Source organism: Dermacentor silvarum, chromosome 2 (assembly GCF_013339745.2).
Source record: "Dermacentor silvarum isolate Dsil-2018 chromosome 2, BIME_Dsil_1.4, whole genome shotgun sequence".
Taxonomy (NCBI): Eukaryota; Metazoa; Arthropoda; class Arachnida; order Ixodida; family Ixodidae; genus Dermacentor; species Dermacentor silvarum.
In genome coordinates, this window is record NC_051155.1 from 42,938,270 (window position 1) to 42,954,107 (window position 15,838).

General features: G+C 48.7%; 1 protein-coding gene across 5 annotated transcripts in view; it reads right to left on the minus strand.

Annotated features, from left to right (window-relative positions):
* Positions 1–15,838, minus strand: part of LOC119441424 (uncharacterized) — a 111,297-nt gene that overhangs the window by 60,424 nt on the left and 35,035 nt on the right. The window contains exon 5 of one of the 5 annotated variants that reach the window (XR_007465462.1): positions 11,273–12,117. The exons of 3 other annotated variants lie outside the window; for them this stretch is intronic. Coding sequence is in view for 1 of the 2 variants with exons in the window: in XM_049661275.1 (XP_049517232.1) it covers positions 11,883–12,117 (235 nt within the window). In the remaining variant the exon portion in view is untranslated. Of the gene's footprint in view, positions 1–10,827; positions 12,118–15,838 lie in introns of those variants that run through there. One more of the 5 variants, XM_049661275.1, reaches the window with a different exon arrangement.

Here is a 15,838-nt window from a genome sequence, read left to right on the forward strand (position 1 = left end):
TCTTCTTCGTGTTCGAGCCTGGGCCGTGCCTGCGGAATAAACGGGTCTGCCAGTGCTGCCTGTCCTGGTCGTCGTCCGCCTTTCAGTATATACTATATATATAATATATATATATATATATATATATATATATATCTATATCTATATAATGTATAGATTATGTACGCCCTGCTCCGGCTTCCGGAGAACGCTTCTAGCGTTTTGCCCGAATGATCCCCCCGGTGCTTCGCCCACTCATCATTCCCTTTCGTGGATAGCGGTGTTTTATTGCGATAGCCAATTATATGGACACTTCTACCGAATTTCTGCCGTCGCCGTCGTCGTCGCCGTCGCCTGTGAGGTTCCCTATAGAATAAAATCTTCGAGGCGCGCCGTATGCCCGAGCGGAAGCGTGCGGGACGCGCGCTATCTCCCACGCGCAAGCAATGAAGCGGAAAGCCAGCGCCGGAGGAAGCAGGGGGGGGGGGGCACTTCTCTGCCAACAACCCGCGCTCGTCGCTCGTCCGCACAGTCTCTTATCTCTCCCACGCGCAAGCACGGAAGCGGGAAGCCAGCGCCGGAGGGAGCGCGGGGGGGGGGGGGGGGAAGGGGCACTTATACGCTGCCAACAACCGCGCTCGTCGCTCGTCCGCACCGTCTCTTATCTCCACACGGCTCTGACCTTTATGCGCCGTGCATTCGCCGCCTCAGTTTTCCGTTGAAGCGATAGACCGCACGTACCTTCGCCCGCTGCTGCGGCGTATATATGCGCTCGCTGCCAGCGTTTTGACAGCCGTTGTCTGCAGTCATTCAGTGGGATCTATTCATGTTTGTTTGTGCGCGCTCACACCACGCTTGTTCAATCAGTTAGTAATAGTCGGGCCACATTTTCCAACGCACGCTACACATGCAATGCTGCCCGGTTTGCGTATGTTTACAAATTTACATGGCCGATAAAACTATGATCTTTACCTCGTATAGCTGTATAGTAATTTGCTATCGCAATCGATGCTTCAACTATCGGGGTAAATTACATTTTTTTTGCTTAACGTATCTCTTCCTCAGTAGTGGTGAAAGAGTTGGTAAGCTCAAGGCCAAATGCTTCAGGCGCAATATGCTCGTACTAACGAATGCTAACCCAGCCTAACAAGAACTGCTAAGTTAAGTTCTGGGCTCACCGTGGTAAGCTCTTACTGACGCCTTTCTTGCATTGCGGAATGCGCTTTCAGGAGGTGCCGTACACACGCTTGGCAAGCTCGACGGTTACGATATGTGGCAGAACCTGTGCTACGGACTGGGCTCGCCTCGAGTGGAGATGCTTTACAACATCGACTACAAGTTCTTGAACAACGCGGCTTTGCGACTGTGGCGCTACAAGTTGGTACTGGACGGCACAGGGTTCATGAGCGAGCGGTACCCGAGACCTGGGGGAAGTCGCCCTAGCCGCGACCTCGACAAACTGCTCCACCAGTCGACGGCAGCCAAGTCCTGCGTGGCTTTTACAAAAGATACTGGCTGAACTTTCCTAAGCACTGGCGGGAAAGAGCAACGTTGATGTGTGGCGTGCCGACGTGGGGTCACTTTAACCCCAAGGACTCCGTCCACCTTTTCGATATTGTCACGGATCCGTGCGAGCTGAACAATGTGGCCAGCTCATACCCCGAGGTCAGTATTATTACTGCGTTCCCTTAAGGAGGAGGAATACCTTTATTTAGAGAAATAAGCAGACGGTAAAATCGCCCGAGGTGGGCGGCGTCCCTAGTCCCTTAGTCACAAAAAAAAAAGAGGCGAATGATGCCAAGCTTGATGTTTCATCGGAGAGCAATCGACCTTATGAGCTTCTTACCATAGCGAGAAACTCCTTCAAACGCGTGAGCTCATTGCGTAAATTTTCGGAGGCCAGCAGCATCGCCAGCCAGTACTAGAGTAGATGGTGTAACCTACTTGTGAGTGCGATAATTTTTACACGCAAATGTCTCCGAGCGAAGCCTGCTACGTTCAGGCTTTGTGCGGTATTATATTAATTCTCCTTCATTGGAAAATACAGTGTGAATCGAACTTGCCAAGAATGATCGAGCTGCTGGCTAAGGACTGCGTCAGCGTCGCCTTTCGGTAGCTGTTGGGTTCAAGATATATTGGTTACGAACCGCGCATGCGGCACGATCGTGCGTGGACTTATTGTGGTGTCGGTCTGCACTTCTCGAGCGATGGTAACCGAATAGGCCACTTGGCCACACTGGACAAGCGATTCACACTGCCGTAACCTATTCTTTTCGAGCTGCACTAGTCTCTTACGCGCGGAAATATTATTCAAGTCATCCGTCTTAAGTTTCACTACATAGGATTTCAGTTTTCAAGCAAGAAACAAACAAGGGCAGCATGCATTGTTCCCTAGTGGTAACACCTTCTTTCATGCCAATTGATGGAGTAACTGATTTCAGATTAATATTTCATTCGTTGAAATTCTTATGATAGTTTACGAGATTTCAGCATAGAAAACATCCGAAGAGAGGAAGAAATAATCAAAATACAGGACGGGAAAGGATTCGAAAGTCTTACTAGTTGCACTCTGTACTGGAGATTCATGCGCATGCCCGCTGTCCTTGCTGTATCCCCTTGTACACGGGTGCAGTTTTAACGCTGTCGCGTTAAAACTGCACGGCAGTGTCACAGAAAATCTGGCGTCGGCGTAGGCGTCGGCGTCCGTGGCGGAGAAATTCACCCCGAACCACACCGACCATACCGGCCCTTCACTTGGCTTAAGGCGTTAGTGAACAAAAATTGAATTACTCAAAGTAAAATTCGCCAGGCAATTCGTAAAGTACGACTTAACTACAACCTACAGACATGATGGCGTCGGACTGTAATTTGAATGTACGAGAAAACATAATTCTGTTACGGGGAAACTCAAACCCCTTTTGCAGCATTTCTACGATATTAACAGCGGCGCGCTCGGGTAGGTTACTTGCGTAAGACCCATCCAGGTGGCGCTCGCCTCCCCGGCAGCGTAAAACGGTAGCGGCGCGCTGAGGCGAAGGTGAAAAAAAAAAAAAAAGAAAGCTGCAGCTGCCGGAAAGCCTGAAAAGCATTCAGGGATCTTTGAATGCTAAAGCGGCCTCCAAATTTTGGATACGTGCGCGCCTCGCAGCAACAGCAAACAATAATAAAATAATAAAAAAGGTCATAGGGCTTTCACATTGTGATATAAGACGGCTTATAAAGCCAGTGTAAAAATGTCTTCCCATCACTGCATTTGTGTCTAAAAGTGAAGCCGACTTTAAGGGGATCGGTGTAAGCTTGGTTTTTGTAAGCTACGTTTCCCACGTTGTGGGTTGCGGTGAAGCCTACTCATAAAGAAAAATGCGATGCGAACGGGTCGCGATAACGCTATCGCGTTCCACTCTTAAAGCCGAAGCTTAAGCGCCCTCCAACTTCTTTTTGTCCGCATTGAGGGGTGTTTTGGGCTTGCTGCACAGCGGACTTAGCAGGTCATAGCCCAGCCCATACAAGTGCTAGCGCTTCTTCAGCCATCGCTAGATTGGGCTGATGGAAAAGGTGCACACGTTGATTTATGCCTATAATTCCTACAGATCGTGGCCATCATGAAGAAGCGCATCGATGCCTACCAAGCTACGGCGATGCCAGTGCAATTCGAAGACAAGGATCCCGCAGGCTTTCCTGAGAACCACAATGGCACTTGGGCACCGTGGGCAGGGATGACGTGCTGATATTTATTAATTTTTATTCAAATGCGACGTAGTACCACGTGCATGGCCAGTTTTCCCGTGGTGGTGGAAGGGCATTTCCAGAGAATACGAATGACACGCAACACCCCGCGAATAATGGCCCGTGATGGCGCTTGTTCAGTGACGTAGGATTTCGCTAATGTAATAGGCGATTAGTCGCATTCGTCAATGAAAAGCTGCCATCAAGCCTGTTTTGACGACTCTTTTTAGCTTGAATTTTGGACAGCGGTAGGCATCCTGTAGACATGATTGTATTAAAGCGATACCATTTATAGGTATTTTATGATGTGTGTGTGTGTGTCGGCACGTGCCAGACATTTATGCTAAGATCGTAGCAATGGCAGTCACAAGTAGGACAGGTCATTTCAAATCGCAACAACAAAGTCTTCCACTTTGAGCTAATTCTTTGGTGGGAATGATCACCGTTTCTTTAAGAGAAACATTAGAATCAGTCAAGAGATAAAGCTGCTACATGACACCAAGTAAAACATTTATTTTAAAACTATGACGAACTGTAGAAAAAGAATAAATTTTATTTTAAGAAGATCTGCTCTGCATTTTGTTGTCTCTGGCTGTCGGCGCATCGCCTATATATCACACCAACAATGGCCACAATAATGGCCGGCCTGATAGTGGAAGCCTTTACCTATCGATCTAGAGCAGCGAACATCAATAAAGCTTGGGCTGGGTCTGGCTGTTACTGTAGTATTTTACGCTGAAAAATATCAGCGCGAACACCCAGGACAAACCACAAAGAAGAGACGAGACAAACAGTGACGCTGATCAGCACCAGTACTTCTAGTAGAGTAGCAGTCTGGGTCAGTTGGTACATACTGAATAGTAAAAACCAGTCAAAAGACGAAGGACAGAGAAGAGACGTGGCACACACGTCTCTTCTCTGTCCTTCGTCTTTTGACTGGTTTTTACTATTCAGTATGTACCAACTGACCCAGACTGCTACTCTACTAGAAGTACTGGTGCTGATCAGCGTCATTGTTTGTCTCGTCTCTTCTTTGTGCTTTGTCCTGGGTGTTCGCGCTGATATTTTTCAGCTTAAAATACTCGAGTAGGGGCCCAAGCGGACGGCGGACGGCGCACGAAGCGCACCTTGCACGTCCCTCCGCCGCTGACGTAAGAGCATGTAACGAGCGCCGGCGCGCAGCGGGCGCGTGCGAGCGAGCGACGGAGCAGGTGCGCTCCGGCAGGGGAGAAGCGAGAGGGGAGAGAGTGACGTCACCCTTCCGCTGGGTTAGGCAGGCGTTCACTCTGTGCCAAGTGGTGTGTAGCTCTAATTGGCTTGTTTTTATTTTAATTAGTACCGAGCGGGTACCCCTGGTTTAAGCGTGACGTCAGTGATGACGTCACTTCCGGTCTTACAGTTTCACGGGAACCTGTACTGATGCGGTGGGTATTTAAAGTGTCTGTTTGTGTGGTTTGGTGTACGGCAATTTAGACTTTTTTAATTGTTTCTAATTATTCCTGACACTTAATTTGCGCTTTACTGTAATCAACCTCTCTTTTGATGTATCTATCATAAACCACCATTAGAACCACTGATATCTGTTTTTATTTTTCTATGATTTATCTTTAATGGAGTCCCACCTATGCAACTTCTTTCAGGGGTTTTACGTGCCAAAACCAGTTGTGATTGAGACACGCCATAGTGGAGGGCTCCGGAATAATTCTGACCATCTGGGGTTCTTTTACGTGCACTACAACGCAAGCACACAGGCGTTTTTGCATTTCGCCTCCATCGAAATACGGCCGCCGCAGCCGGGATTCGATCCTGCGATCTCGTGCTTAGCAGCGCAACGCCTTAGCTGACTGAGCCACAGCGGCGGGTTCCACCTATGCGACAAACCGGAAGTCGGTCCCTAGCCGGAAGTTGCTGCGCAATAAACCTGAGTGTCACTCGGTGCTCGTGCGACAAATAGGCTGTTTTATATAATAGGGGCCCCCAACATAGGGTGCCCCAACGATTAGCGTCTCGCCATAGCCCATGCGCCGAACCCAAACGGTATCTTTGAGTATGGGTTTTCGCATACCTCTAACGCTACATTTCTGAAGTAGCCTGGGTGCCCCAAACGCCCAAACCTGCTTTGCGTGGTCCATCTCAATGGTGACGAGAAAATATAACTGAAAATAATAAACATTGAAAACAATAAACTCTCAGGTATTCTTTTCATCCTGTAAAATATAACGCGCAGCAATATTTCATGTTTCTTTTCTCTGGCATTATGTTTTCATTTTCCTTCCGCGTGCAGCGAGGATGCTGCAATCTGGTGACGCTAACGCAAGCCGGGAACCCTATTCTAAAGCACCTTCCCGGCGGGGAGCACCGCGAACGCAAAGCGGCCGCTTGTTGGGGCACCCTAAACTCTAGACCCCTATTCTAAACCTCCCTATAAGCGTATTATACCGGTGTTAGGGCAAATAAGGTGTGTGGAAAATCCTATTTGCCGGATTTAACCTACGGTCTAATGTTCGGAAATGTCGTTATTCCGTCGAGCAAATGCCGATTGAGCTCCACAAGGATAGCGTGAGTCTGCCCAGGCCGTTTTATTTTTTAAAGGCGACAGTCTTTCTTGGGCTACCTAAACGCGAAAAACTTTATATGTCGGTCTGTCTATTACTCGATTCAACCACCAGGACAAAACCGATTCAACGGCCCGGCCAAAACCAACCAAGCTACTAGCACTGGTGGGACGGGGTCATACACGTCAACATTATACAGCGCAAAAGTAACCTCAAGCCTATTTGAAGCAACATATATGTGCATAACTGTGATCCGCAGCGTTCATTTAATTAAGAACACACATTGGACTGGTTTTTACGCTAGTAAATGAAACATCCACGCGTTAGAAATGGTGTCGAAGAGACGCTACACGTTAAAAACAAGCCGGCTGAAGCCGCAGCTCCGTAGCCGGCTTTAAACCAACAGTTATAAAAGATTCCAACAGATGGCGCGAGAGCAGGGCGAACGCGGGAAAATTAATTTGAATTCAGCAAAACCTCCATTGCATCCATCATGGGAGGAGGGAGGAGTGGGAAGGAGGAGAAGAGAGGGTGTTACGTATCAGGGGCGGCAGAAGACTATCGTCTTTCGACGTCATTTGCAGCGAAGCAAGCAGATATGCGACCAATTTTGTTTGCTGAGATTTTCTTTTGTTTCGAAATAAAACGAGGACCAACTATAGCATCGGTTATTGACTTTTAAATGGTGAGCATGTATCATTCATGCGATTCTCGTGAGAATCTCGTGAGTCTTGGGGACGGACGGTCTTGGTGATGTATGCTCTATTACAGGGGCGTAGCCAGAAATTTTTTTCGGGGGGGGGGGGGTTCACCGGCCCGACCGGGGGGAGGGGAGGGGGGGCGAGCGTCTGCTTTCCTCTACGTGACGTGATCGATAATAAAAATCGGTAGTTTAAGCAGACTTTATGCAGGTATATCAAAGACATGGGACCAGTTACCTAATTAAATCTCAGTAACGTAAAAATTGCTGGTGGCTACTCCACTGTACTGGAAACAATACGCGCTAGGTTTGCTTCGCGTAACGCCGTTCCTCCTTTATTTAAAAATCGTGCTGCGTGATAGCTGGGACACCCTGTATGTCATTGACGTTCTCGCCCGCAGCAACCCTTTTAATTACTGGTTCCGTAATCCCCCCCCGCTCGCGTGTGCTCGTGGGGAAATTAAGTAAAGAGTAAAGCAAGCTCAGTAAAATACAGTAAGTACGACAGGTACAGTGGGCGTTTGGAGCAACGGTCTCTGATCGCGCCACTGAATGGACGAATCTTCGAAAACGCGTCATTGAGACGACCCGCCCGATCGGAGAAGACATCATTAATTGTTGATCTCCGTTAAGCGTAGATAGCGTCGTCCTCGTCGGGGCGAAGTGCGTTTCACAAGTCAAGGACGGCTATACACGTGAAAATGCATGTGTGACCAGGCTATACCTACTCCCATAGCAATAGCTTGTTCGCTTCGTCTTTGTGCTAGAAAACGTAAACACGCGCAAAAACGCGTAAGGCTTTTTTTTTTCGAAGCTTTCGTCGCCCTGCTCCCTCATACGAGAGGGTTGCATTTCCTGCGACAAGTGAATGGGCCGCTGTGTCTTCCGCTGTGTGCGAGCGTGCAGCCGTCATTTGCCTTTACGTCAACACATTCGGAATTGTACAGAATATTTCACCGCACAGCATAGATATGGCATGTGTACGCATTTTAAGTAGTGCGTGCAACTCATTTCTGCTTCACTTACACCGGTGCAAACAGGAAGCGGCCTTGTACCTCACCGAATGTCGACTGATTGGTGTACTAGTGATGCATGAATGAACTCCGGTCTTGTTCAGTGCATAGTGCACATAAACGATTTCTCAGGACGCGTGAACTCCGACGAGAACTGTCAGCGCATGTAACAAGAGTTTACTTACGCTGTACTGCGCACAGCAGTAATACATTCTTGTCGGCTGTCTGTTCCATGCATTTTGTTATGAGTCGGTGGAATTTCACTGCTGGCATCAACCCCTTCGTGTGTACATTGCTGGTTTGGGATTCCACAACACAACAGCAACTACCAGCCTTCCGTAATTGCTGGTTTGGGATTCAACAACACAACAGTAACTACCAGCCTTCCGTAGGGGCGCAATCGCAAACAAGAGACGTTTCGCGCGCAGACTAAGGCTACGTTCACACTTGGGAAGCGGCAAGCAGACGGAAAGGTCAAAGCGGCCGGAAAGGCCAAAGCGGCCGGAAAACTTTTCCGCGCATGTCCAAGGGCCGTATTCTGACACGTTCGCCTAGGCGAAATTTCTTTTTTCGCTTTCAGGCGTGTGCTGATTGGCTGTTTTAGCAAAATTGCATGAGCTGATTGGGTGGTTGAGCCCGACGTCATTCAATTTTGCTCAACCAGCCAATCAGCGCGCACGCTCATTTCGCCTAGGCGAACGTTTCAGAATACGGCCCCAAGTTGTTCACATTTGTTTTGCTACCGCTGCGCCCGCCGCTGCCGCTCTCGTCCACATCCATCTAGTCAGCGGACATTTGTCGGCGTGGTGGCGCTCATTATCGCATTATTTCTAGCGGTATGTTCATTCATTGGCCCACCCGTCATCAAAAGTGATCATTTTGCGCAACTTCGCGTGTCATCTGCGACCTTCGGTAAATTCCTCGTTGGCGTTCCGTGATTCTCCTCACACGGGCGCGGTACCGCTGAGTCACAGGTTGGTGCCTAGGCGTGCTAATATTTCTTTATTAGCTTTTATTTACAAGTTGTAATACCATTTCATCATTTCGTATTATTGTCGGCGCCTCCAGGGCACCAAAGCGGCAATGGGAACACCACAGCTAAAACCCGGGCCGGCCTTTGTGCTGGGGCTCGCCAAATCCTGTGCGTCCTACGTGAGACCTACGCTCCCAATCTATCGTCGCGACGAGAAAAGCACCCCGCGACTTCCGCAACATACCGTGCACGCGGGAGGAGAATTATGGAGCGCGAACGAGGAGTATGTCTAACTATTGTCTGCCATAGAAGCGGAAGAAGAAATGGCTTTTATACTTCTACCTACTTGTTTTCTAGAAATGAACAATGAATAAACGGAAGACGCGGACACCACGGAAACGGCGGTGGTGGGTTCGCCTGGCTTTGCAAAAGCGCGAGAAGTTGGGTCACGCCAAGGGTTCTTTGCCGCACCTCCGGTCGCGCGACGTTGAATACTATCGCGAGTGTTGCTGACAGTACGTTTTAGTACCACTCTTGTCGTATAGCAAAGGGTGGTTCTTGATCGCGTCGATCAGCATTGCAGCCCCCACTTTTGGTGCCATGTTTACATGCTAGTGTAGCTTCCGGGCTAGCAGAACGACTTTCCGCCACGTTTCCGCTTCGCCATGGCGAAGAAATCGGTCTACGAGACCGATTTGGCGCGCCGCCTGTCTTTCTGCTTGTTCTGCCGCCTAGGCTGGCGGATTTTGCAAGATTTTGCCGCTTCCGACAGCTTCGAGACCAAGTGTGAACGTAGCGTAAGATCCTGCGCGAGCGCGGCCTATCCGGCACCTGAAGGGAAGCGGCGGAAATGTATACCGGAAATTTCGACCACCTGGGGTCTTTAACGTGCACCTAAATCTAAGTAAACCGGCCTCGAGCATTTCCGCCTTCATCTAAAATGCGGCTGCCGCATTTGTGGTACATTTGTTGCGCTTTTGTTGCTTCAGAATGCGGCCGCCACATTCTCGCCCAAAACCTCACGGAGTGTCAAAGCCTTGAGAAACACCGTGTCACTTTTTTCCATATGCAGACATGATTCACTGTAAATTATCAACCCGAACGGAAGCGCCCAGGAATGAAATTGTGATAGTAGCACCGGTTTCTTGAATTATGTCAGCGCGAAACGACGAGAACAAAGGGTGGGTAAGTGGGCGGGGGAGGGGAAGGGTTACGGAAAAAATTTCGGGGGGGGGGTTTTGAACCTTCCCCCCCCCCCCCCCCTGGCTACGCCCCTGCTCTATTATCGTGGAAGTCAGAGTCCTCGGACACCGTACGTACTTCATCGTTTACCTCTGGATGAATATTGCAATATGCTGGCAAAATCTGATTTACAGTTGTTGTACGCTTTCTACACACTACGCATCAATAAGACAGACATAACTTAAAGCATGAATCTTTTATTTACAACAGTGCTCATGACAACAGCATAAATAACGCAGAAAATCTATGTTATAGCTATATAGAGGTGGTACTGTGATCAGTGAGGAACTCGGTACACCTATTTCAACGAATAAGCGACTTGTCATTGTTAACGTGTAGAACAGGTACCCTCAGGTCAGGAAAAGCTTGTGCAAGGAATTTGGCACGGTTCGAAAACAGGAACTGCCGTGAGTGCTGCTTGCTGGCGACATTAGCATCAAGTCATATACTTTAACTCAATGCAGCCGAGCGATTTTACAGCGAATCGATTAGTGCAACCAGATGCGGTGGAAAACTTCCGCCCCAAACCGTCCGTGAAAATTCTGCCCGCTCGACAAGCCGACGGAAGTAATTCTGAAAGAGCATTTCGAATTACGCTAAATGACATTTATGGGAGTCATCGCAAGTGTTGAGGTAGAGATGTGGGTAATACTATAGGTGGTTGAGTAATTAGGGGCCGTTGGGGGGAAACTACCCAATATTAATGGTGTTTTGGGGCTCCATGGTGTGTTCGACAGCACGCCGTTTCAAAACCATTGTTTATAAAAGTGTAAAAGTATAAAAGTACTTTCCAGGAATGAAATTAATTTCGCGAGGAACAAGCTGGGGGACAAACTTCAAAACTATAGGGGCATAGGCGGGACGTAGGATAGTGCCAAAACGCTAAGTCTGCCTTGAGCAGTAAATTGAGTCTTACAGTTCATGCTGAAAGCTAGCGGCTAAGCTTTTCTCCTTTAAACTTTGCACACGTTTACACAGGGCGTCCCAGCATACCTGTTCCGCATGTCCTGGGTAAGGCGCTTGCATAGCATGCTCAGACGTGTGTGTGTTCGTCCGTGGAGCGTTAGCAGAAAACTGCGCCTACGCTGACGTCACAGCTGGTGCGAGGCGTTGCTAAGCAACACACGTGACGTCATCGCTCGGTGAGGTTACCACCCTCTGCCAGGTTACCCTCGCCACAGCGTGAGGCGCGGCCTACGTATGCGGCGTTCGTCGGCCACGACTGGCGCCGGACTATAGAGTGATGCGCTTTCGCTGGCGTGGCGTCCCCGTGCCGAGCGCACTCGCGCGTCAACGCTACGTCGGACTTTAAAGTGGCCTTTAGAAGAAGCCTTTATCATCCCGATACTAGGGGTCGGCTAAGTTTGACTAAGAACCAGCCAAGCCAAACCAAGCTAAGCAAAGGAAAGCAAAGTTAAAGCTAGTGAAGGGGCACCAGCTTCGCTGTTTTCACAGTATTCGCACCACTTAGTGTGAAGCCGTCCCTAATTTTTTTGTATCTGCTCCGACACACGACTATACGTCTCTCACTGTTGCCGTGCTAGAATGACAATGTACATGAGTTGAGGGGAACGCACGGACAGCCTACGTTCTCAACACACCACAAGTAAAATACGGCTTCGCAAATGTACGCAACTTTTGCACTTCCTATATCGTACTTGCTCCCAGGCCAGTCCTTGTTCCCGGCATCAACATTAGTTACGCCTCGTGAAAGCCAGAGCTAGGACGATGGTCAGCATGGCAGCGAAGCTCGAGCCGGCTTGCGTGGCCATGTTGCCTCTTCCTTTGCCGCCGCCGCCGTATCCAGGCGCCGCGCGTTCCATGAAACTCTCGATAACTCTTTCAACGGGCTCCACGTCAGCCTGTGCGCACTCCGTGCTGTTTTCCCGGGAGCGGTCGACGCACTTGGGTAATTCCACCTTCAGTACCCTGCAATGACATCAAAGTACGGCATTGTCTCCCTGTGACTGCTGCGAATCGCGTCAATTACTGCTACTCAAATCGTGAGAAGTTGACGCTGCTTTTGACCTGATCCATTTTGCGCATGTCGTAAAGGCACATTTAATCATTATCAGAGCTCAACGTCTTGAAGCTTCTCTTTGACCGACGACGGTTGCTTGAGTGACAAGACAGAGAGAAGGGAGGAAGAAAAGGCAGGGAGGGTAACTACACTTTGTCCAGTTTGCTACCCTACACGTGGGGAGGGAGATGGGGGAGTCGAAGAAAGAGAGAGAAGACACGAGTCTTGATCACACTTTCACATGCACTAAGCCAGGTGTAGCGTATCTAAAGTCAGGCTGTAGCCTTCAGATGAGCGGGGAAGCCCGGCTCCCAAGACTGTTGCTTCTGCAGATGTCTTGGTAGACACGTGCAATTAGGACACATGGGTGAGTCAGCCATTCCAGTGACATAGTTGAGTGAGTTAGTGAAGAGTACTCCTAGCCGCGGCCGACAGAACAGTGTTGAGTCGCGTCATGTTGTTAACTGTAGTTTCAGTAAAGAATGGAGGCTGTATAATCGATCGTTGGAGTTCTGCGGAGTATTCCAGTGACTCAACGGGATGGTATGCGCGAGATGGCGAAGCTATCTTGCCGCATCTGCTCTTGATAAATGTGTAAGGAGCATCGGTGCTCCAGCCTGGGCACGTAGGGCAGCGTCATCGGCGAGGTGGTTAGTAAAGGTGCCACAATGTCCCGGCAGCCACTGAAAGTTTATATCATGTGCTCGTTCAGAAACGCAATGGCAACTTTCGTTGATTTGGGACCCCAATCGGTCGTAATATCCACGTCGTAAATATGGCACGCTTTGAAGGGCTTGCTTGAGTGAAGGACTGCACATCAGTTTTGTCCTCCTGTGGCTATGCAATGTGCATATAAAATTTGATTATGCGGGCATTTTGCGGGTGCTCACCTCACCTTACCTCCCTCACCCTGCGCTTTCTTAGAATGCGGCTGACACGGGCGTGATTTCGTCGCTTCACGTTCTGGTCAACTGCGCAACGTGACAGCCCCTCTGCCGTATCTGAAATTACTTAAGACGAGAGCATTGCTGTCTTTTAAGCAGATTCCTCACTATACCTGGCTGATTTAATGCCTTAAACGCGGCATAATAAAGCTTCGGCGTAGCAAAAATATCCCTCACAGATTCATGGAGTGTTTCAAATTCTGCTTAGCGACTAACAAAAATTCCTAGCGCACAAAAAGCCCGGGCGATGGACGCCATAACATAGGGGTGTGGAATTAGCTAGTTTTCGTCAGAGTAGTTTTGGACAGAGAAAGCTGTAGTTTCTAAAAATAGCGCTAAAAGTAAAACGATATGTATTGGGCTTTGTGGTCTTTACGTCAGAATATTGGGTCCATTTGTATATCGCGTGGGTCGAAGTGACGAAAAAAGTTGTCGCAGTTTCACCTGAAAGGTGAAGCATCAATTGCGATAGCAAATTTGTACAGAGCTATACGGAGTAGTGATATTAGCTTTATCAGCTGTATAAACTTGGACATGCAGCAGCACCGGCAACGCGCAGAACTGTTGTCGACGCCATCGACGTTTTGCCCACGTTCGCTCAAAATGCGTGCGGCGTTGGTGACTGTTGCCGGAGCCTATGATATAAATAGGCACTTGGTGCCGCAGCTAAACGTCGCCTCCCTTCCCTCCCCCTTCCCCCCCTCCCCCACGGCCTCTCGCGCATTTGCAAGAAGGCGCGTTTGCTCTACATATATGGTGATTGTAAAGGAGGAAAGAGACGCCTACTTCTGCAGCCCTTAAGGAAGCACGGCGCAGAACGCGCGTTTGTTCTCCGCCGTGCGTTCACTCCCCGAGAAAGAGCGCGTCCCTCGCGCCCTTTCACTCGCACATACAGCGTTCGGCGGCGCGCGGCCACGATTTCATCTCCATTGACGTCATACGGAACCTCACGGCGACGGCGACGGCGACGGCGACGCCGACGGCAGAAATCTGCTTTTGAGTGTCCATATAATTGCTATCGCAATAAAATTTATTCTTGCACATATGTCTGCTCATTGGCCAGGCACACCACTTGAAATGAATGGACTTTGGGCATATGGTTACAACGACTCCTGCCCTCAGTAAGGGGCGCTGATCAAATTGTGTGCAAATTGCGCGCAGAGTACAACTTCTATGGTAATGGTGAAAATTTAATTAAGTGTTGTAAATTCACGAAAGACTGAAGCGAGGATGTCGTCTGCATCCATTGTTGTTAAGAGAGAGAGCAAGGAGAGGAAAGACAGGGAGGTCAACTAGAAGATCATCCGGTTTGCTACCCTGCACTAGGGGTAAGGGAAAGGGAAACGCTTTATGTTAAGGGCATAGAAAGACTACTGGAAAACAGTGAATTAGGGTTTCATTTATCCTACATGTGCAATGGACAAATGGTACAACCGAAGGTCCCCGGACGGACGTGTGCGGACGACATAGTGTTGCTACCAGATAATTCAAGAGATTTGCAGACACCTGTGAATATCTGTGGCGACAACGCAGCGACAAATGTAGGCCTTAAGTTTAGCGCAGAGAAATCGGGAATTGTGACCTTTACTGAAGACACGAGTAGCCTAATCACGTGGTTTCAATTCAACCGCAGCTCCTGATAACACCCCGCCTGTTTTTCAACACGTCTGATATTTGCTGCACGTCTACGGCGAAAAAAAGCTGGGCGTTTCCATTACAAAGCTATTTGCAACATAAATTACGTACGTTTCGAGCGCAAGAATGACTCATACTGAAAATTGAGTATTATTGTTATAATAGGTTTGGACGTCTCAAATAAGAAAAACGAAGTGGGAGAATATGACACTACGCCTGGCTGTGGACATTTACATACAAATATGCTGCTCATAAGCATTGTTTATATAAATATTAACACCCATCCATACAGTCTATAACTCTCGCTTTTGCCAAGACACTCGTATCTCATGAAAAAGAGACCTCGGTCGCGTTAACCGTCAGTAAAGAGTGCAGTAGCTCGCGCATGTCTTGTCCCTCTTTTCTGCTGTGTTGCCATGCTTGCACAATACGAAAAATTGCGTAATAAATGGCAACTTGCCTAAAGGCAAGTAATGTATCCCCACTCCATCAGTGCAATTTCTCTTGACAACAACTGCTTGTTTTTAGAGTTTAGCGTTTTCGGTTTTAGTGTCCTAAATTCGGCGTACTTTTGCGGTTGTCATTTCCATTCGCAAGTTCACTTCATTTTTTTTCAACGAAGATATTGCTCGAGATTCCCTTACATCGACGGTTTCCGGTGGATATATACATTAAAATGAGGTTTATTGGCCGGAACAGGCGTAGATGTAGATCCTTGGGACATACTGGCACGGAACAGGTGGCTAGAACAGTTACGTCGGGTAGCGCTCTGAACCGTAGCTTCGGCGCCGTCTTTCGTGAAGCGACCACGATGCTGCTGCTGCTTGCTTACTTGCTTGATCCTCATCCGCTGGTGTGCATAATATTCGGTGCATGGTGTACGTCTTTTTCGTCAGAATATATATATATATATATATATATATTGTAAAGGCGTTTATTGCACACAGGCGTTAGGGCCAACCGTTGGATTAGTTCAAGGACCCGCGAGCGCATGCGGCGTAGTCCGATCAATGCGTTGTAGAGACTGACCCACTAGACAGCGCTGGTAAGG